The 22,030-nt window shown below is 40.9% G+C and overlaps 1 protein-coding gene across 1 annotated transcript in view; it reads left to right on the top strand.

Annotated features, from left to right (window-relative positions):
* The first annotated feature begins 3,764 nt into the window (after window positions 1–3,764).
* LOC132236664 (uncharacterized) overlaps window positions 3,765–22,030 on the top strand; it is an 86,618-nt gene continuing 68,352 nt past the window's right edge. Inside the window, exon 1 of the mRNA XM_059699749.1 lies at window positions 3,765–4,400. Within this exon, the coding sequence (XP_059555732.1) occupies window positions 4,332–4,400 (69 nt within the window). The 5' untranslated portion in view covers window positions 3,765–4,331. The remainder of the gene's footprint in view (window positions 4,401–22,030) is intronic.

Here is a 22,030-nt window from a genome sequence, read left to right as displayed (position 1 = left end):
CTTTAGGTTTGCCAGGTCTCCATCAAGGAGATTTATATAATGTCAAAATATTGCTACAACATTGGAAATACCCAGACTGAAGAGATAAAATATCACTATAATAAGGACAGTTGGGTCAAAAAAGAGCTCAAAAGAATATATTTTCTTCAAAGTAAACTATCTTTGCAGGTTCTAAATCCTTTGTATGATTTAAACAAGAGAATGGAAATGAATGCATATGTGTGAAATCTGGGAAAGCTGTAAAATTCACTGTTTATGTTGAATGAATTATCACTAATATTCAAATGAGCAATTACTAACAAATTGATTCGTCCCCTTGGGCTACATGTTGTCACATTGCCACAAAAAAGAGGATTTCTTTATGTCTTTGTGTCAAAAGAGACCATGTCATAAATATGTTCTGTAACATTTTATAATATAGAACCAATGAGACAAAAGACAAAGGGAGAGGGGTGTGTAGGTAGGTGTCAGCGTGGGTCCAGGTAAAAAGAAAGTAGCAGAGATACAAGTAGGCAGGATGCATTTTTAATCAGCTGTTACAACTTCTCTTAAATTGAGGAACTAAATTTTGTAATTCTATATAACACTAGAGGTCCAGTGCACAAATTTGTGCACGAGTGGGGTCCGGCTGGCCCGCGCCCTGGTCGAACTCCTGGTGAGGGGACAATTTGCATATTAGCCTTTTATTATATAGGATGTTTTATAATAGAGATAAATAAAATTTCAGTTTATTTGGTAATCTAGCTAAAACCATAGCCTAGAACAATGGTGGCAAACCTATGACATGCATGTCAGAGGTGACACGTGAACTCATTTTTTTTTAAACATATATTTTATTGATTTTTTACAGAGAGGAAGGGAGAGAGATAGAGAGTTAGAAACATCGATGAGAGAGAAACATCGATCAGCTGCCTCCTGCACATCTCCCACTGGGGATGTGCCCGCAACCCAGGTACATGTCCTTGACCGGAATCGAACCTGGGACCTTTCAGTCCGCAGGCCGATGCTCTATCCACTGAGCCAAACCGGTTTTGGCACGAACTCATTTTTTTGGTTGATTTTTCTTTGTTAAATGGCATTTAAATATATAAAATAAATATCAAAAATATAAATCTTTGTTTTACTATGGTTGCAAATATCAAAAAATTTCTATATGTGACACAGCACCAGGTGCCAGGTTTATGTAGCTCTACATAGTTTTTATTTAGTTGATTTGAAAAGCATTCATTGAGCACCTAACCTGGCCCCAGCACTCCACTGCATGCTGGGACTACAAAAATGAATAAGGGTGTTTAATGAGAAAAGGAAGTAAGTCAATAAATTAATTAAATTAAAGCAAATTCAATGTGCAAATAGGATGTTGTCAGAGTCCAGGGGTAATTTTCTGTTTTGCCATCAGCAGTAGTCTGTGTTTCTTTGTAAGTATTAACACACCTGGTAACGGAGGCACTTAGTGCATAGTAGTCACTCTGGGCCTATGTGCAGACAGCTTTATTTATGAAAATAGAAGTAAGAGTGAGATGAGAGATGCCTTTTTACCCTGAGTAGCCAACACACTGTACTGAACGCATTTCTCTGTGATTGCAATGACCAAAATATAGCCCAAAATAAGAGGTTACCTGATCTGGTCAGAGCCCCTGCCCTATGCTTCTTCATCTGCCAACCTCTAACCTCTACTTTGGGGAAACCTCCGTGGGCCTCCCCACCCACTCTAAGCCACCATGCCCCCCCACCATTAAGCATTAAGCCAAGATAGAGTTAATGCTTATATATCACACACACACACACACACACACACACACACACACACACGTTATTCTTATCACAGTATGTTTCTTCTCTAAGATGTGACTCTCTTAGTGACAAAAACTACTGATGTTTTCACTCACAGGATCTTCCAAAGGCCTTTGCATAGATTAGGTGACAGTGGCAGCATCTCCAAGGGGTGGCATATAGTGAGGAGAAGGAGGAGGAATATAATTTAATTATAACCTCCTCCCTCATAATTTCTATTAACCATTCCCTCTTCACCCCAAATTAACATGCAGTACTTAATCCCAATATGCTTGCTAGGGCCATGTGGAATCAGGACAAGGCCCCAGCCCTGGCTTCCTACCAGATGCTTAAAGGGCCACTTCTACCTATCACTCAAACTCAATAAATCTTAAAGGCAACATGGGGAACTGGAAAGAATTTGAATGGCCATGATTTTTTTTAATATCAGGTTTATTGAACTATAATTTACATACAGAAAAAAAATCTTTTTTTTGTATGAAGTTTGATGAGGTCTGACAAATGGATAGTTATATAACCTCCACCATAGTTGTTATGGAGAACATTTCTATTATCCTCAAAAATTCTCTCTTTAGCTACCAGAATTTTAAGTGAATTCTTTGGAAAAACCACAACACCTATCAATGTTGCAGATTAACAGACCCTTTGCATCTTGGACAACTTAACATATTTCTCCAAAATGAATAGTTTCTTTTCCCTTGATCATAATGCCATCATTTGGTTGTATTGTACTTTTCTTTTGGAAACCTCAAAGCATTTAGCAAATAAGAATTCACAGCTCTTTAAAGAAAAAAGAGGAACAACAAAAATACCTGGTCCAACTATAAATATTTATATTCCAGTGTAATAAAATCAATACATCTCTTTTCCAGTTAACCGGTAGGTTTCTCTTCTTACCAGAGACGGTTGTATAAATATTTTAACAATGTTAGGTAGCTTGTTTTTAATGAGCTGGCTGTTGTTTTTATCAAGTAGGCATTGTGCTTGCCCTTTATTTATTGATTATATTCCCTTGTGGTGACTGCGAAAAGGCTGTACATCCTGGGAACAGTGGCTACATTTGGATGGGATCGGATGGGCAAATGGAATGACACAGCAAACAAGTGAATGACTAAATGAATGAGGGAGCCAATGAAGGAATGAATGAGTGGTTGCCTCCATTTCATGGATGAGGCACTTCTGAGAGGCAGTGAGGTCAGGTGGCTGGCAGAAAGCCACACACTGCTGTCCTGGGGGCAGTGCCCGGTCCGATGCCAAGTGTGTTTTCTTTGCTCTCTCCATTTAGCTATCAGCGCTAATTTTTAAATGTCCCCATAAGATATCAACCTTAAAAAGGAAACATGGAAAAATAGGACAGGCACAAATGAAGTGGCTTTTCAAAAAATGAGTTTAGTGTGCAAATATAACACAGGTAAGGATTTTAGGGGCCGATTTCCACGTGATGAGAAGAATACTTTCCTCTCTTATTCACCAGTCCTCCTTTAAATGGACTTTGCTCTTTGTGTTTCTTCATAAGACAGTTTAGTATATGCCTACCATGTTCTTTTTTTTAACAGGCTTCTTCATTGGAAAAGACACAATTGCCTTTACTGCTGCTACTGTTATGACAAGTAGGGAGAGGATGCTCAAAGAGGCTCCACATCGAGAGAGAGCGTCCATTGTCATGCCTATGCTTGCACTTTCATTTTTCTCCATTTACGGACAGGTCAGGAATAAATTTGATGAAATTTCCATCAAGAGGCTTTTCTCCAGGAATCGGTATCAAAAGAATTTGAATGAGCACGAAAGAAAAACGATCTGCATTTTATATGAAATTCTGATGTCAATGGTTCCTTACAACAAAAAGGGGAAAAAAAGCTATTAAAGTAGCCCTCCCGCCCGCCCGCGGGGAGCCAAGTGCTTTTCAGCCAGCACGTCCTGAGCTGATGCCCTCTCTCCATCCGCTACTCAGATATTCATGAATCACTGTCTTCCAGCATCGCTTTCTCTCTCCCTGTGCCTTTCTGGCGCGGTTCTCCCGCCCTCCCTCTGGCATCTGCTTTTTCTTACTCCTTCTCTCAGCTGCTTAACTACAGCTCCCAGTGGAACTTGCACAATTAAAAACAGCTCTCCTCCCGAGCAGCACCCAGAAGCGCATCACCTGGAGCAGGGCGATCGCCCACTTGCACCCGCCGCAGAGCATCCAGGTAGCTGGGGGCGCGGCAGGGGTGTGTGGGGGGTCCTTCTCCCGCTCTCTGCAGCAGCCACAGCATCTCCTGGGAGTCCGCTGCATTCCAGGGTCCCGTAGCAATGATGCGTGTGTTTCGTAACAATGATGGAAAGAGAGAAGCCTCTGCCGGTGGCCATTGAAAGCGGGGAGAGGTTGCCGCAGTCGCCACTGCCGTAGAATGTGTGAGTGACAACCTGCGGGGCCCCGCTGGAGTCTCCATCCCGCTCCGTCTTCCTTCGCGGTCTCCGGGAGGGAACTCGGGAACCAGATGCACTAACCGGGCGAGTGCCACCCTGGATCTGTAACTGTGAACTTCCCGCTGCGGAAAATGGTCAACAAAGACATGAATGGATTCCCAGTCAAGAAATGCTCAGCCTTCCAGTTTTTTAAGAAGCGGGTAAGGGCAGGTCTTGTTTGTTCCTTTTGTGTTCTGCTCCTCTCTTCAACGCCCTTGGTTGCTGGCCTGTGGGAAGCCTAAGGTTTTGTTGCCCAGCCCTGAAGGAAAGCCCTGCTTCTGGTGGCAGGGGTCCAGCAGGGACTTACACCTGCCTTGATGCAAATTTGGGGGAGTCGGGTGGGATGCCCAGGAAGAGTTGCTTTGGGGAGAGGGGATTGGACTGGGATGCCTTCAGGAGGATTTGAGTTGGGAATGGCAATTTCCCAATCAAAGCCCCAAGACTACAGGCAGCTTCAAAGTGATTTGACCTGGATACAGTTGTGGCTAGTAATTTAGTCAGGGACTAATTCAGCAGCTCTCTCTCTCTCTTATCTTTGAAGGGTTCAACTTTTTCCACCCCTTTCATTCACTCAGCCTCAAGTGCTGCATTATCTTCATTGTCAGAAGCAGCAGCTTCTGGCTTCCCAAATCCATTCAGCCAGGAACTTGCTGAGTGTATCCACGGTAAAAATAACAGAGGACTGGAATGACCTTTTCCAGAAAGGATGGGATCCAGCATTTTAAAACCTCTATCTCAAGTTGCCTTCATGTTGTTTAGTATGACTGCCTATCTCTTAGAGAGAGCAGTGGGCGGTCTGAATTCAAGTGGTAATATCAGGTCATGTTGCTGTATACATTTATGTCTTAAATTCCTTGTTTGTCCAGTCATAGCATTAATGTTGCATTGGTTATGAAGGAGGAAAAAAAGATTTTTCATAATAAACTCAGTTCATTGTCTTGGTCCCACTGGCGCTCTGCATACATCTACAAATGTATACACTAGTGGGAGGTACGAAATGAATAACTGTTAATGGGCTGATGAATGACACTCTTATGGAGAGTTTCTTAAGCAACAGAAGCTTCCTTCAGCCCCCAGCTGCCCGGCCTATTTAATACCCAGGGCAATTCCATCCAAATGGCTCTCTCCATTCATTGGTACTTCATTCAGGTTCTTTCTATGCTGTTCCTGACACAGTCCTTCACTTAACCCACCAGCAGGACCCAGTGAGTTACGGACTGGGCTGGACTCCCTCCCTGCACTAAATGGACCTGGGCTGGCAACAGCAGGTCAGGCCCAGCCAGAGGGCCAGCACAGGCTCCCACATGCCTTTGACTGAGCTCTGCTCAGTAAATCAAAATCTTCCTCCAGGCCCATGGCCAAAACGTATGTGTTAAAACCAAAGCAAACACCACCCTGTCCTGGCTGCTGCTCATGGACAGGAGTCTGAGTGCCAGGCGAGGTCGGTCTCTCTGGTGCCGACAGCAAGCCGGATCAGAGCGAGGCCGTGCAACTTCTCAGAGCTCCGGTGTTTCTTAGTTTTCCTTGTAGCCCAAATAGTTCTTTCCAAGGAAAGGGCCCTTTGTGAAGAGTAAGTTCCAACAGCAAACAAATGTTTTGCGGATAAAAGCTGTCATAGCCCATACTTCAGTATTTAAACTCTTTACTCTTTTAATTAGTGAATTTATTTGGTGGTATTGGGGGAGAGGGGGTTATCACACAGGGATGTGTGATAATTTAAAACTCCTCAGAAGGGATCTTTAATTGACCAAGTGTTTGTCAAGTAGATTGTTTCAAGATTTTATTTATTGATTTACTGATTTATCAGTTGCTTCTTCTCTGTGCCCTGACTGGGGATTGAACCCACAACCTTGGCATATCAGGACAATGCTCTTACCAAATGAGCTACCTGGCCAGGGCTGTCAAGTAGATTTTTAAAAGTTGTTTCTTTTTTTTCCTATTGAAATGTTCTAATTAATATACCAATTTACCATTGTCCTTCCCCCTTAAAAGCATAATTTTACCAATAGCCTTCAGTTGGTGCCTCTGTAGACCTTGAATTTTGCAAAGAATTTAGCCTGGGTACTGAGGTCTTATCTGAGTACATGAGAAAGAAGTTTGCAGCAAGATCTGACAGGCAGCTTCATCTGCCTTGAACCTGTGTCTGTCGTTTGCTGGAGATAGGATCAGGAATCCCTCCTGCTTTTCTTACTCCTCAAGGATGGCAAACTACGCAAAATATGACTTTGTGTCCAGTCATGACAACCCCAGGGATAAATTCCTTGATTTTTGTCTACTGGTTCAGTTTGAACCATTACTTTGTTTTTGGTTTTGCTTTTTTGTTTGTTTGCTTTGGCTTTTAGTTACACAAATAATATGGAAATAGCTGTTGAGACAATACCAATCTTCCTCCCGATCTTCCTTCCTTCCCCAGAGGTAACTGCTGTTACCATGTTGGTGCCCTTGCTTTGCAGACCTTGTCTGTGAACTTACATACTCACTCACATTCTAGGATGCCTTTGTTTTCAGCTAAGAAGAATCCATTTTTCCTACATTTCATTGTTAAAGTTACACACATTTCTGCATATTTTATTTTTAACCTAGCTGGACAGTCTTACAAAATGAATCCTTTGTTCAGTGCCCACATAAAACCATGAATGGATCTTGGGGTGGGGGGGGGGAGGGGGAGGAATCATAGCTTTTTTAGGACTTACTAAAAAGACTGAGGTTTGAACCCAAATTTTGATTACAGAAAGCTTAGATAGTGTTTCCTATGCCTCTGAGACATTCCAGAGGGAATATGAGAAGCTCACCCAAAGAGAATATGGACTATCTGCCCCTGTCATTCATTTAGGAGAGTAAGTGATGCTACCATTCATTTATTGAGTGCTTATTCTGTGTTAGACATCATGGGCCAAGTGCTTTGCATGTATTATTTATTTAATCTTCACAGTAACCTTATGAAGTAGGAAGAAATAATTGTATGTGAAGAGTGTGGCTTAGTGACTTTAAACAACCAGAGCAAGGTCATGTAGCTAAAAAGTAGCAGAGCTAACATTTATTTTTCTATATATAAATTATATTTATTTTAATGTATTTTTTAATTGTTATAGTATTACAGATATCTTCCATTTTCTCCCCTCCCCCCTCTCCTCCCAGCCCCTACCCCACCCCAGGTCTTCACTACCCTATTGCCATGTCTATGGGCTATGCATATAAGTATGTAACTTCTTTGGTTTAATCTCTTCTCATCCCCCCCAACCCCACATTGAGGTATGTCATTCTGTTCCATGCCTCCCTGCTTTGGGTCTTATTTTATTAGTCAATTCATGTTGTTCATTAGATTCCACAAATAAGTGAGATCATGTGAAGTAAGGATGTGGAGAAAAGGGAACACTAGTTCATTGCTGGTGGGAATGCAGTACACCTATGTTCATGGCAGCATTGTTTACAATAGCTAAGATTTGGAAACAGCCCAAGTGCCCATCAGTAGATGAATGAATAAAAAAGCTATGGAATACTATGTAGCTATAAAAAAAAATGGATCTCTTACCCTTTGGGAAAGAGTGGATGGACCTGGAAAGTATTATGCTAAGTGAAATAAACCAAAATGAGAAAGAGCTAACATTTAAACCTTGTTTGATCCAAAACCCATATTCTTAATCCAGACTTTTATTTCAAATCACCCTCTCTTCCTTTTTTCCATAACAGAATCTTGTTTTTCCCCCAATTAAAATTCTTGTGCCACTACCTAGCTTATCAGACCTGTGAAGGCAGACAAGCCTCTGAACACTCCCTTTAGCCCTAGTAGTGACTGTGACAATGACCATGACCAGGCAGCTCTGGGGAACCTGGCATACAGGGACACAGTCTGAAGAAATGCAGTCCTGGTACTTGTTCCCCCAAAGCCTCGTGCTTTCCACTTTCATGTCTTAAAAGCTCAACTAAATCAGCTTATTTTCGTATAGTTGAGAATTGCTAAGCTAAACTCGGTAAGAGTTCTACTTTCATTCTCTAATGCATTAATAAGCACTGGATACCTATGGATTATGTTTTACTCCTAGAGTCTCTAAAAAATCATTTCAGATGAATGGGAAAATGTCCTTAACAGCTTTAGTGTCACAATCCAAGCCCTTTAAAAGTTATCAGTTGTGCTACAAATAATTTACTTTCATGGGTTTAAAGATTTGTTTGTGATTCAGATTCTTGCACGGTAACTCAGAAAACACAAACAAATGACATTCTCTTCAACTTGATCATCCATTTTGTAAACACAGTAGGTAAAAAAGACTTCCACAGCCATAATTACATTAGTTTTTGTAAAATGTCAGAGGGCATCTAGCCACATAGAATTTTGGATTTGGAATGAACCTTAGAAATCCGCTCATTGGACCTCACTTCCAGATCTGGTGTTCTTTGCTCTTCATTCTGCTCTCAAAAAATGCCTCATGCATTTTTTTTAACAAAAAGAAGAAAGAAAGTACAGTTCCTGTCTTCATAGAGCTAATTGCATAGTGACCACAACTTCGATAAGATACTTCTGTCTTGAGGTGGTATTTTATGATTTTGTGAACAATTCTTTGTTTTATTCTTTAATGACAATAAATTTTCTAATAACAATCACTTATATCGCACTAATATTCCTAGGCACTGTTCTAAGAGGCTTAAGTATATTATTTATTTAAATTCTCACAAACAAAAAACCAAAACCCACGAAGGTAGATATGATTGTTGTCCTGATTTCACAGATGTATCAGGTGGAGGAAACAGCCCTAATTCACACAGTTAGTTAGTGGCAGAGTCAGGGTTTAAATCAAAGCTCCCAGCTTCAGAGTCCATATTCTTAACCACTGTCTATCCTGCCTGTTGACGTTATACAATCCTGCCTGGTCAGAGGGAAGTGAAAAGGTATGACTGCCTCCAGCTTCCTCCTTTCTCTAAACATGATGGGGAAGCAAGCAAAGGTTTTCAGCCCGGTTATGACGTTCACTCTAACAGAGCTGAGAAATGAAATAAAGCTCTCTGAAGTGGTTATTTTCCATAACTGTCCCATGAACAGTAGCATGCCTTTGCATTTTATTTTTCCTTTCTGTTCTATTATGTCTGCTTAAAAGCATCTGAATTGGAATGATAACAAAGGTCCTTTACTTATGTGAAATCCCCCATATCTTTTCAGAGGCTCTAGAATTTATTGTTTACTAAGGGTCAGTCAGTGTTCAAAGTACTTTACTAGTGTAACCCTCATAATCACTGCATTATGCCCGTCTTACAGACAAAGAAACTGAGGGTCAGAGAGGTTAAGTGGTCCAAGATCATAGTGCTAGGGAGAGCCAGAATCCATAGAGCCAGAATTCAAACGCAGGCGGCCAGCTTTAGCACCACCAATCTTCACATTTGCATCATGGGAGTGAACTTCTGTGATGCTAACACAGGAGCAGTGTTGGCTGTCACCACTGGAAACTAGCTGTGAGGATGATCCAGAGGGGACTGAGGGTGGAGGTGGCTGGTAGCTACAGCTATGGAGAGATACATTTCCCGAGGGACTCCTGAGAGCAGTAACAATGCTTCCCAACAAATCAGAAGTCTGTCTTAGAGTTCTCCAAGATATAGTTGATCATACTTTCTGGAACCATGGTGGCTACTTCAATAGCTTCTACTGTGCTTTCTTCAGAAGTAGCTAAAATCTGAGCTGAGTTCCTCCTGTATGTGCTCCAACAGCACAGCACACCTGTGGGAGCTACAGGTGAGTCAACAGTTCTGATATTGCAGTGCAGTGTGACTGGGGCCATGTGCTTGCTGCTGGAGTCCTTAAGGACAGAGATCCCCTGTTCCCTTGTCCACTGTATCCCATACTTGTCAAACCCCATTTGTTAAATGAAAGTATGAATTAAATGAATGAATGAATGAATGAATGAATGAATTATTGTATTTGTCCCTAAGTCATTGTCTTGTCTTCCTCCTCTCCCTTCTTCTTTCTTGAAACAAATAAATGGCTTAGGAATCTAATGCATTTTAGTTCTCTCAATGTTAGGATATGGATTATATATAAAGAAAGACTTTGAAAAATAAAATAAATCTGATTCAAAGACAAATGTCACTATTCTTAGCTGGCAAGTACTTAGGAGACTTTGACCCTAGCTTGTTTGCTCATCCAACGCCCATACCACAACTTCACCATAATGTGTTTCCTGTTAGGCCAAGCAAGACAGACATAATATTGATTAATTCATCTCTTTTTGCTTTATATTAACACAAATCATTGACTTCAATACTATACAGCTCTGCATTATGTATTCTACCTAGAGTTCTAAAAACATCTTTCCAATGATTATTTCCTCTCATTTTCAACATGGTCTTAGGAGCCACCGAGTATGAAAAAAGTTTGAACTCCAGATGCTTTTTCCACTTCCACCACTAAGACCCAGAGGGTTTGGATAGACAGAGCAGGGTGACCTTGTCTGGCTAGGGTTGGCTCTGCTTGGGAACACTGGTGAGAAGCCATTCCCAGGCAGTAGCTCTTCCGTCACCTATGCAGTTCTCAAGAAAGCTGTCTGAGGTAGGCTCTCATTCTGCTGTAGTACCTGGGACATGTTTTGAGTGAAAATTGTAGCAGAGTTCTTTGACAGTTCTATGTTGTTTTTTTTAAGAACTGGTGTTGAAGTATTGGTTTCATATATAACGCAGGAGTAAGATATATAGCCTGAGCTCACCCATACTTGATGCTTTGTCAATGCTGACTAAGACAAAGCAAATCTAAAATGGAGGAAGGTGGGGAGAGCCATTAAACTACATGTCCTCAATTGGAGATTTCTGATTAGAAAAGCATAAGTGTTAGAATTGTAATTAGAAATGGGTCAATAGAAAAGTTTAATTAGAAATTTAGGTCAAGCTACAGACAGATGTGAAAGCATATTTTAAAGTGTGGTGTTTTCTTTAAATGCATACCAGTTACTTTTTTTAGAAGCAAGCTCAAAAAGTTAAGTAGTAAATATCAGCAATCTTAACACCGGCAGATCAGGCCAGAACTCCAGACTTGCCAGTGGAATGCTGTTTCCTGCCTGCTGACTCAAGACTCAGTTCCTAGCTTGTCAGCTTGTCTGAGTGTGGAATTGCTGGCTCCACACCAACACAGGGACGAAGACTTTTATTCCTTCTATGGGGATTAAGAAAGTTAAGTTCACAGGGCAAAAGGAATAAGCACTTGGATCTCTCGAAGTTCTTCCTATTGGGAAGGCAAACTCTCTGGCCCTTAGCCTCAGGGCACCCTCCTGGCCCCCAAATTAGAAGGGCATTTGTAGCCGCCTGTTCTTGCCCTTGGTCTAAGAGCAGGCATACCCAGCAAGTAGCCAGGCTTCTTTGGCAGACTGACCACACAGTGCAGCTGGCAAATTTTAGAAGATTATGTGTAGAAGGAAGAGGAGAAGGAGGCAGGAGGAGGACAAAAGCAAACAGCAAGTCACATTAGGGACCACGTTGGCTTCTTCATGCAACTGCTCCGACAGTTGGAGAAAGGATTACTGTTAGAGTTTGTTTTTACTTTCACACCTATTTACTCACAACATTCTATAACAATTTTGTAAGTATTTACAGCAGAAAAAAATAAAAGGCACGGCTGTAACTAGGGCAGTAGGAGAATCTTCCCCTTGGTAGTGCAGGATGCCAAAATTCCTCTATTTGCTTTCCAGAGGCTGCTGGGACAGTTTCCTGGGAAGAGTCCACTTAGCTATTTTTATAGCATTGGGGTCACCTTGGTTTCTTTTCCCTTCCTAGGTCAGGGAATTCACCCAAAATGCCATTTGCTTGGGGAATGACTGATCATATGGTTCTGTCCTTTTTTCCTTCCTCTCTTCTTTTTAATATCTCCCCTCCCCATTCTCTGTCTCTCTCTCTCTCTCTCAGCCCCCCTCCCCACCCCATCCCTGGAGGATAAGCTCACATTAAGGCAAAACAGAGAAAATCCTGAAGTGAAATACCCCTAGACTCTTACTCCTTAGAAAACAGAGGGCTTGTGTTTTTTCTAACCCAGTGGCTTCAGGAACATCTTACCACCGGAGTCTGTTAGAGTGAAATCGCCCAATATAGAACACCTTGGCCATTCAAAGATTTTTGTTTCTAGGAATAGCAAGGTGAAAAGGTTCCCAAAACTGTCAAAACATTTTAAGACTCAAGTCTTTATAGGATCAACATTAAAATATGCCAAGGGAGGGGGATGTTCATTGGGTATAAATATTTTTTCAATGTTTATTACTCACAAATATAATCTTTTCTGAAAAAGACCATATTTCCTTTTAACCCAGAATCTTTTTAGACCAGTACTAATTTGGTTTATATACAGAAAAAAAAAATCATAAGAAAGAAAACTGTGAGTATTGCTCAGGCGATGTGGTTCAGTGGTTGTGTGTTGACCTATGAACCAAGAGGTCACGAGTCAATACCCAGTCAGGCCACATGCCGGGGTTGTGGGCTCAGTCTCCAGTAGGGGCGATGAAGGAGGCAGCTGATCAATGGTTCTCTATCATCATTGATGTTTCTATCTCCCCCCTCCCTTCCTCTTTCTGAAATAAACAAAAATATATATTTTTTAAAAAATAACAATAATAAAAAAAATAAAGTTTGGGGAGAAGGGGTCAAAAGTTATACTCGGATTTTTTACCCTGTCTTGTTCAAGGGTCAAATGCATATAAATTTGGGGGTGGACACAATTTAACCATTAACAAAGGTTTATCCTTGCCATTGAAGCCCCATTTCTATTTGAAATGGAGCATCCCCAAGAGAATGGGCTCTAAGGTAGTATTTTTTACTTTGTTAAAACTTTTGAAGTTCTGGGGAACATTATTGCAGAAAATCTGTAACACTGCAGAATATCAGGTAAGACAGAGGTTTGGCAGGCAAGGGAATGTTAAAAATGGTAATGTGGTTCAGGGGAAAGTGAATAGTAATTGGGAAAAAGATTGCTGCACAATGTCATGTAATGAAGCTTTAGGAGCTACACTGATGAGATGTCTAAGGTAGCACTGAAGAGCTTGCAACTAACTAATAACAATCTGTAAAAGAAGTTCTCTAAAGAGCATCAATAGAGAACATACCAAAAAAATTTGCTTTCTCCTTTAACTACTTGACCTCAAAGATTAACTGTTACCTAGTAAGAAGTAGGAGCCGGCACTTATTGTAGTCAGGGCCTTAGTTATCAGTTTTGATGAAGTAGTCATATCTATTTGTCTATTGCCAGCTTTTACGTAAAAGGGCCCACCCCTTAAATCAGGCAGTCAAGAGTAACCCTTGAGACCTGACCTCATTCAGATGGAATTTCAGAATGTGTAATTTTTTTCATCTGATATCTTGACAGTCAGTTCTTGTGTGATACACTTCATTCTTTTCCAAAAGACAGAGCAATGAAAAGTTATCAGTACCTTCCCTCCTAAAGTCATTAACTTTTAAACAGCAGGTTCAGAATTAGTGTTGAAACTCTACCCCTTCCCTTTTTTTTTTCTTTTTTTTTTGCAGCATGAACAGCCAACATGAATTGAGCACCTACATGTGACAGGCATTATGATAGGAGTGGGGGTATGAGAAATTACATTTTTCTTTATTCTCCCCAGCTACCTCATCCCTAGGAACTTGGATCACATCTCCTTGTTATACACTCTTTATAGGTCCTTGTACGTTTCTTTATGGCACCAGCCAATCTATAATCACATATTGCTATAGGCCTTTAATTAATGTCCTTTAACATTAATCAATATCCTTTTAAACTATGGTCTTTATGAGGACAGGAGCTTTTCTGTACATTTACACCCCAGGGTCAAGCTCCTGAAGGTCCTCAATAAATTCTTGTTGAAACAAATAAAAAGAGGAAATTATGAAAATCTGATCTAGGAGGGAGAGTGAAAGGGAGTTGATCTAAAATCCCACATAAAAATTAAAAGTCCTTTAAATTATGTTCTGTTGTGTTTTGTTTTAAACAGGGGCATCTGCTAAGACTCCATGTGGGAGGAACTTTTGTATTCTAAATGAGAATGAGACCTCTATTGAAGCCATTGTTTTCTACCATTTACTGTCCCTCCTGAAAAGATCCACATGATATAATCCCACACATCTGTCTCAGTTGCCAGGGAACACAAAGCTAAATTTAAAGGGAAATTTAGTGAACGAATTAGACACATCATTAGAAATAACTCTGAGTTGCTGAATTTGGTTTTAATCTTGTGCTATTAACTGTTGTTAATGTGTATCTCATTGTAAACTGCTTCTGATGTTTTTAAAAATAATGTAAAAGGCATTTAGTTAAAAAAGCAAAGAGCAGCTATGAAGGTCTAGTTGCAAATGTTAAAAGTAGTTCATCATTATACTAATGCATTACCATGACGATAACCAGTACACATGGAAAAAGTGTAGTTCTAAAGTATGAAGTGCTTCTCTACTAACTTTTCTTCTTGAAAATGCTTATTTCAGACCAGATGAAATTAACTGCTGCAGCAGAGCTAACTTTCAACCTGTAGACTTATTATCTCAGATAGACAACATAAGCCACTTGGACTCAAAGTAAAAAGTATAGGAGTGCTTTCAGTTTGTCCCACCAAAATCTAGTCGATTTTTCCAAATTGTATCAATTGCACTAAATTTGTTATCTATTGTTTCATGACAAAATACTCAAAATTTAGTGAAAAATCCACTTTCTTTCCCCCTCAGGATTCCCTTTTTTGCCTGCCTCCTTGGGGGACCACTCCCACCATGGAAACTCAGGGTGGTTTCTGGGGCACAAGACTCCCCAGGCTATTGGGCAGTTTCCTTTCAGGCTTCTGCTCTATTCTGCCTCCATTAGAGGAGTGTCTGGGGCTCAAGCCCTGGCTAATGAGCCCCATTCCCCCACCATCTCTTTCTCTCTTTTCCCTCTTACTCTGGATCTCCACCTTTCTCACTTTCCCAGACACTGCCTCCTCCCCAGCAACACACAAGCTCATTCATTCCCACACTTTAAATACAATCCGTACAACTTCCATAAATTCGTCAATTCTCTGAATGTCAGATGCCTATTCCCCGTTGTCTACTTAATTTTCCCCTTCAGATGTCTCACAGACACCTTGAACCCATCACGTCCAAAATTGAGCACTGTTCTTCCTCCCTACCTGGCATTGTTCTTTCTCCAGTTTCCCCAGCTCAATAAATAAAACGGTCATTTACTAATTTGCCAGAGCCAGAAACCTACAAATATCCTTCTTTCTTTTCTTCCAACATCAATGCAATCCATCGACCCATCTTACTGAGTTTATCTCTAAAACAGATTTAAAAAAAAAAAAATCCTCTTCTATTGATCTCCAGGGCCTTGGTGCAAACCATCATTGTCTTTTTATTTATATTTTGTTATTGATTTCAGAGAGAAAGGGAGAGAAAGAGAAACATCAATGCTGACAGGGAATCATTGATCGGCTGCCTCCTGCACACCCCACACTGGGTATCAAGCCCGCAACCTGGGCATGTGCCCTGACCGGGAATTGAACTGGGACCTCTTGGTTCTTAGGTCGATGCTCTACCATTGAGCCACACCGGCTGGGCCCATCATTGTCTTTTGACTGAACTTTTTATTGTAGAGCCTCTTGACTCTTCTCTTCACATCTACTCTTTCCTGTCTTTCACCTCCTTGACTTCCCCATGAAAAAATCACAGCACTTAGCCAGATGGACAAGTTTCCCACAGTAGGAGGTTTTCCTGTGGAAACAGGCAGTGAGAGTGGAAGGGGCCTCATCAAGAGAAGTGGCAAACTTGACTGTGAGGCCAGGTTCCTTCTTTGTAGCAGTGAACTTGTTTACTGTCTCCAAGAGCTACTATTTTGTGGCTATCTGGCCTCATTGGCCTTCTTGATATATTTTCTTTTCCTGAATAAAAGAGCATTTTATTTTGTGAAGAACTGAGATGTTGAGACCCTCTTGAGAATAGCTAATATTATGCTTTCCTTTAAAGTATATTGTTCATCCCCACCTACCTCAGGGGAGGGCTAAAAAAGGAAACTCACGGGGATTGGAAAAGCTACCAGAGGCTCTAAAACCCTGTCTGAAGGAAGTAGCCTAATTCTTTCTTTGAAACTAGAATAAGCAGACATATCCAAACACTGAATAGTCCAGATTGAAAATCTTTTTTCCTATTGGGACACTGCCCCTCCCCGCCTATCCACACCCCCCCCCCCCCCTGGTGCCCTGGTGGCTTACTGAGCCAGAGTATAATAATGTTAGGGACCATACTTTTTATAGGTTTTACTTTATGCCAATTGACCACTTTGGATAGTTTCCAAAGCCCTCCCCATTCTGCACACATCTCGCATACTTCATCTTGCCTGCACTCTGGCACAATCCCCACCTGGGCCTCCATCTCTTCCCTCTAACCATTCTCCTGCCTGGAAAGCCCTCCTTTTGTTCCCCTTGCACCCTGACCCCACCCTGACCCCACACTGAACTCAATTCTACATATTTTCCAGAGCCAGCTGTACTTCCATGAGATCCACAATGCTTACCCAGCTACTATGAATTGCTCAGATTGCTTTCTTCAAATACCTCTTCACCTCTTAGTAAATGCTGACTTACAGTAGTAATTACCCCTTATTTGATTATAATCTGCTAGCACAAGTGGCATTTCATAGCACTTCATTTAGAAAATGTCTGATGATTTTTTTTTTCTCCCTTGTGTCTCACAACTCAGGAATGCAAGTGTCCTTAACCTTACTTTACTAACAGGGGTACTGGGCATCAGAAAGATTAAGTCACTTCCCCATGGCCACACAGATAGAAAGGCCCACATCAATTGATGACATGTGACATTCTCTTTCCGTTACATCACATCACTTCTCTGGCAACTGGTGTGGTTTTCACTGTGCATTCAATGCTCACGATCTATTATTGTAGGAACTTCAGAGACTTGAAATGCAGTTCTTCAGTTTCATGCTAGCATTGTCAGAGTCTTGGGTTTACTAGTGGGAAGTAGAAGGGAACCCGCTTTTAACTCTTACTTCCATTTGCTTACTAACTGTCTGCATTGTCATTTCCTAGCTCAGTAGGCCTAGATCCTTCCCTGGAGAAGTGCCCCCACCTCCTAACCGGCCTCCTGCTGCCAGTCCTGCCCCATGGAACCCTCCAAACTGCAGTGTAGAAGAGCTTCCTAAAACACAAGCTGGAGCTTGGTATCCCTGCACTTATAACACTTCAATGACGCATCACAATCTCAAAATAAAGTCCTAACTCCTTAGCATTGCATATAAAGCTTACTAAGATGTGGTGCTTGCAGTCCTCCAATCCTCTCTCGCCCCCTCATCTCTTTCCCTGCCTTCTTCTTCCCCTTCCTCACCCACTGAATTCCATTCTCCAGATGTGCTAATTAGTTTACCTTCCCCCAACTGTGCCATCCTGCCATCAGTCCAGGGGCTAAACCTGGGGTTTACAAACCCTTTACAGAAACTTGGATGAAAAAAAATGGACCTGTGTTTGTTATCACTAATAGAAATCACAGATATTTTCATTCACATGACAGTTGTTGAAGGTATCACAATATATTGTGTATCCTTATCATTACTGAGATATTTTTGTAGTTATTAGCTCTCATATAAACCTTGTTATCTAATGCATTAACAAAGAATCACTTATAGTACTAAGAGTATTTATATAATACTAAAAATATTTTTAAAAATTGTTTGCTGCTTGGCTGGCATAGCTCAGTGGTTGAGCATCGACCTATGAATCAGGAGGTTATGGTTCCATTCCCAGTCGAGGCACTTGCCCAGGTTGCAGGCTCCATCCCAGGTGTGGGGTGTATAGGAGGCAGCCAACCAGTGATTCTCTCTCATCATTGATGTTTCTATCTCTCTCTCCCTCTCCCTTCCTCTCTGAAATCAATAAAAATATTTTTAAAAATATTTTGCTAACTGTATTTTAATATGATTGATTTGCCTTCATTACCCTATGATTTTACTTTATTCATTAAAAACTTGTTCTAGGAAGGAATCCTTAAGTTTCACCAATCTGTCAGAAGGAGTCAAGGCTCCAAAACATCCTTAAAACGTTCTTCTGATCTCAAATCCGTACTCTTGGCCTGGCCCATATTCACTCATTCTTCAGGGCTTGGTTAGGTACACCATTGAGAGTCCTGTTCTTTGATCCTCCAAGACTGAAACACTTTCTTTCTGCTTCTTTAGCAGTGAACTTTCCTCAGGTATGACTCTGATATCACTATGGTATGGCTGCCTTTCCTTCATTGGACTCTATCACAGACATGGGCTCCTTGAGGCCAGCCCTGTGGCTTATCTCTGCCGTATCCACAGTGCCCAACACATAGTGAATGCTCCGCGGTCCTCTGTTCAATGCAGACTGTTCTCACCCCATTGTAGCGTTGTGGCTCCTCCTGAACTATTCATCCATACAAATATTTATCGGGACTCTACTAAACCCCATGGACTTTGTAGGCACCGAACCTAGAACAGAATAATACAGACAGAAATGCCTGCCCTCGATGTTCATATTCTCAAGAAGTGAGCTAGTCAATAAATAAGATATAAAGCATTCTGATCACAAGAAAACAAATACTGTACGATTCCACTTACATAAGGTACATCGAGTAGTCACATTCGTGGAGACAGAAAGTAGAAAGGTGGTGCCAGGGGCTGGAGGGAGTGGGGGTGAGGAGTTAGCGTTTAATGGGTACAAAGTTTCAGTTTGGGGAGATGAGAGTTCTGGAGATGGATGTTGGCATGGCTGAACAACAATGTGAATGTTCAAAACTACACACTTAAAAATGGTTAAAATGATAAATTTGATGTATATTTCACCACAATTTCTTTTTAAAAAAAGCAAAACACACTAGATGGGAAATGTGCTGCAGAAAAAGAAAGATGGGAAGGGGGGAGAGCAAGGGCGGAGAGGAAGGAGGCTAGGCTGGCCTCGGTGCTACAAAGATTTCTTGCTCAGGACCTGAGCTACATGCACAACCATGTGTGTGGAAGAAGATTCAGAAAGACCCCAACCTTCCGCCTGATTACCAGTGGGTACAAAAGTGCAGCTTTTGATATGGCCAGTGCATTGCTAAATCCCCGAGTACTGATGCCTTTCATTCTCCCTAGCACTGCCTTGAAAATCAGTCAATGAGTGAAATCCTCAAGAGAAACATTGCATCTCACATTGTAACTCAGACCTACCATTTATCTTTCCTTGTCCACATTTTGGTTTGACATAAGCACTTCTCTGCTGTGCGTCATCAAAGAATTATGAGACCATTTGAGGAGGTGAAGATGACGAGTTTTTTTTTAAATCAGATAATTATACCTGATTTATATCTCTAATGGCTCCATAAATCACCTTAATATCCATGCTTCCCTGAGCCTGGTTTTACACTATTTACTTTTCATAACTCACAAAATGTAATCAATATGGATTCCAAGTCTAATTATAATCCTTTAGTAAGTGGCCTGACTTCTGTTTTGCCAACATTTTAAATACAAGTTTTTATTAAAGCAAATGTTATCAAATCTTGAGATTTAAAGTTTGATCTACATGATATCAAAACAACTGGCTATAAAGTAAAACTTCTATCCAATCAACTCTGTTTGGGATTTACATTGTCAACTGTATAGCCCTAGCTGAATTTTTTTAAGTGGAGTATGAGCAATAAGTAAACAGAGATCTAATGCTCTTATTTGTCTCTTACCTAAGGTTCCACCATTTAGGGACACTATAACCAGCAAAGCCTCATGAAATATTAAGTCGAATGCTCCTTTGTAATCTTATCTTAGTTAACTGTAACTTTATATAAATATAGATATAGATTAGATATAGATATAGATATAGATAAATATAGATAGATGACAGATACTGATTTCAGAGAAGAAGGGAGAAGGAGAGAGACATAGAAACATCAATGATGAAAGAATCATTGACCAGCTGCCTCCTGCACACTGGGATTGAACCCGCAACCCAGGCATATGCCCTGACTGGGAATCAAACCGTGTCCTCCTGGTTCATAGGTCAATACTCAACCACTGAGCCACTCCGGCTGGGCATTAACTGAAACTTTTTAAGATTTTTTTTAAATTTACAAATACTTCTCAATTAAATTGTAAGACTTTTATAGCTTATTAAAAACCAGCAAATTATAAAACATCTTACATTGTCTAGATCTTAAAGTATAGATTTCTACAGTGCAATTCTTCAAAAATGAAAATACGCTCTTCTTCCCACCTTCTTCTGAGACAGACAAAAATCCATGGAATTTACCTGAGAACACAGCCTAGAAACAAGGGAGCCACTAATTTACAAACAACATATGACTCAGAGAAGCTTCCTAGTCATGGTGCTGCCATTCCATTTCCCTCTTGGTCCTTTTTAAAAAAGCTCTATCCGATGGAAACCCTTTGACATGTCTGCCATTGTGAAGATGTGTTGGTATAAAAAGGGGAATATAAGTGGCTGCTAAATCAGAAACCTTGACCAAATACTAGGTGACGTGCTTCTGGCTTTAAGGTTAGTTGTGTCTAGCATTGAACACTTTTTAAAGCGATTTCTTTCATTTTGGAGCCCTTTCATCGTTTTTCCCACTGGCATGTGTTTACTACTTAATATGTTTGTAAAATGATCCCTTTCTCTATAACATGGGACCTACTCCTGGGCTTCATTTTTATAATGAAATCCATTTGTGCAGAGCAATGAACTCTTTAAGGTTTCATTTTTTTAAGTAACTTAATTTCTCTGAGTCTCACTTTCCTTGCCTGTAAAATGGCAGAAGTTCTTTTCTAAGTACAATTTCTGTGAAATGATTTGCTCCCCTGCTGTAATTTGTAAGCAATGCATACACCCACCACTCCCCTACAGTAAGGACCTGATACATTCTCATCAGCTCCTTCAAAAAGCTCCTAACAGAGCTCTCCACCATCTACCACTCCTCACTCCAAACCGTCCCCCACAGGCTGAGCTGCAGATAAACATTTAATATGCAGTGACAGGTGTGCAACTGACCCGCTCACAAGATTCATTACAAACCCTTAAGCTGGAGCCCATGGCCATAGCAACAGGACCTCAGTCAGGACCTTTCCCACCTTCCCATCTTCTTTTTCTCTGCATGTTCCCTGCAATCATTCATGTGCCCATTTAAATATATTTACTGAGGACTGACCACCTGCTGAGCACCGTGATGAATGCTAGAAGCAATGATGCACCAAACCCAATTAAGTTCCAGGGAGGGAAGTTCTTGTGACTCGGGAGGGAAGAAGGTAGTTTATGAGAGGTGCCACATAAGACCACGGGACTCAAGCAGAGGGACTGAACACAGGGGACAAGTTTAGAGAGTAAAGTAGAAAAATTCAACAGGAACTCATAGTCTTCCTTAAAAAGTTCTGTCATTGGCTTAAGCACAATGAAAAGACACCTTTATTGAATGGAACTGCAATACCATGTAATCTTTCTCCCCCCACGTTGTTGCTTCTACAGTTCCTTCAGCATGAGCTAGACTCTTCATCTTTCCAACTTATAGCCAGTGTTTAGAACACCAACTTCAATGCCTTCTCTGCCATGGAACATCTTCTCTCCCTAAACCATATTGAGCTTTGACTGCAGTCATTAATATCCTCAGCTCTTTTAAGGACTAGATATAGAGGGTCTGATATGAAAGCCACTAGCTCTGTGTGGCTATGAGCACACGTGTGAAATTACTGACTGAAGTGTGGCAAGTCTGAATTGAAATGGTGCTTTATGTGTACCAAAGTTTAAGGACTTAGTATATAAATAAGTAAATACAAAAAACTCATTGGTAATTTTATATGGATTACATTTTGAAATGAAAATGT

The sequence above is a fragment of the Myotis daubentonii genome, chromosome 6, assembly GCF_963259705.1.
Source record: "Myotis daubentonii chromosome 6, mMyoDau2.1, whole genome shotgun sequence".
Lineage (NCBI taxonomy): Eukaryota > Metazoa > Chordata > Mammalia > Chiroptera > Vespertilionidae > Myotis > Myotis daubentonii.
The sequence above is the reverse complement of the archived record's forward strand: the minus strand, read 5'-3'. Positions and strand labels throughout refer to the sequence as shown.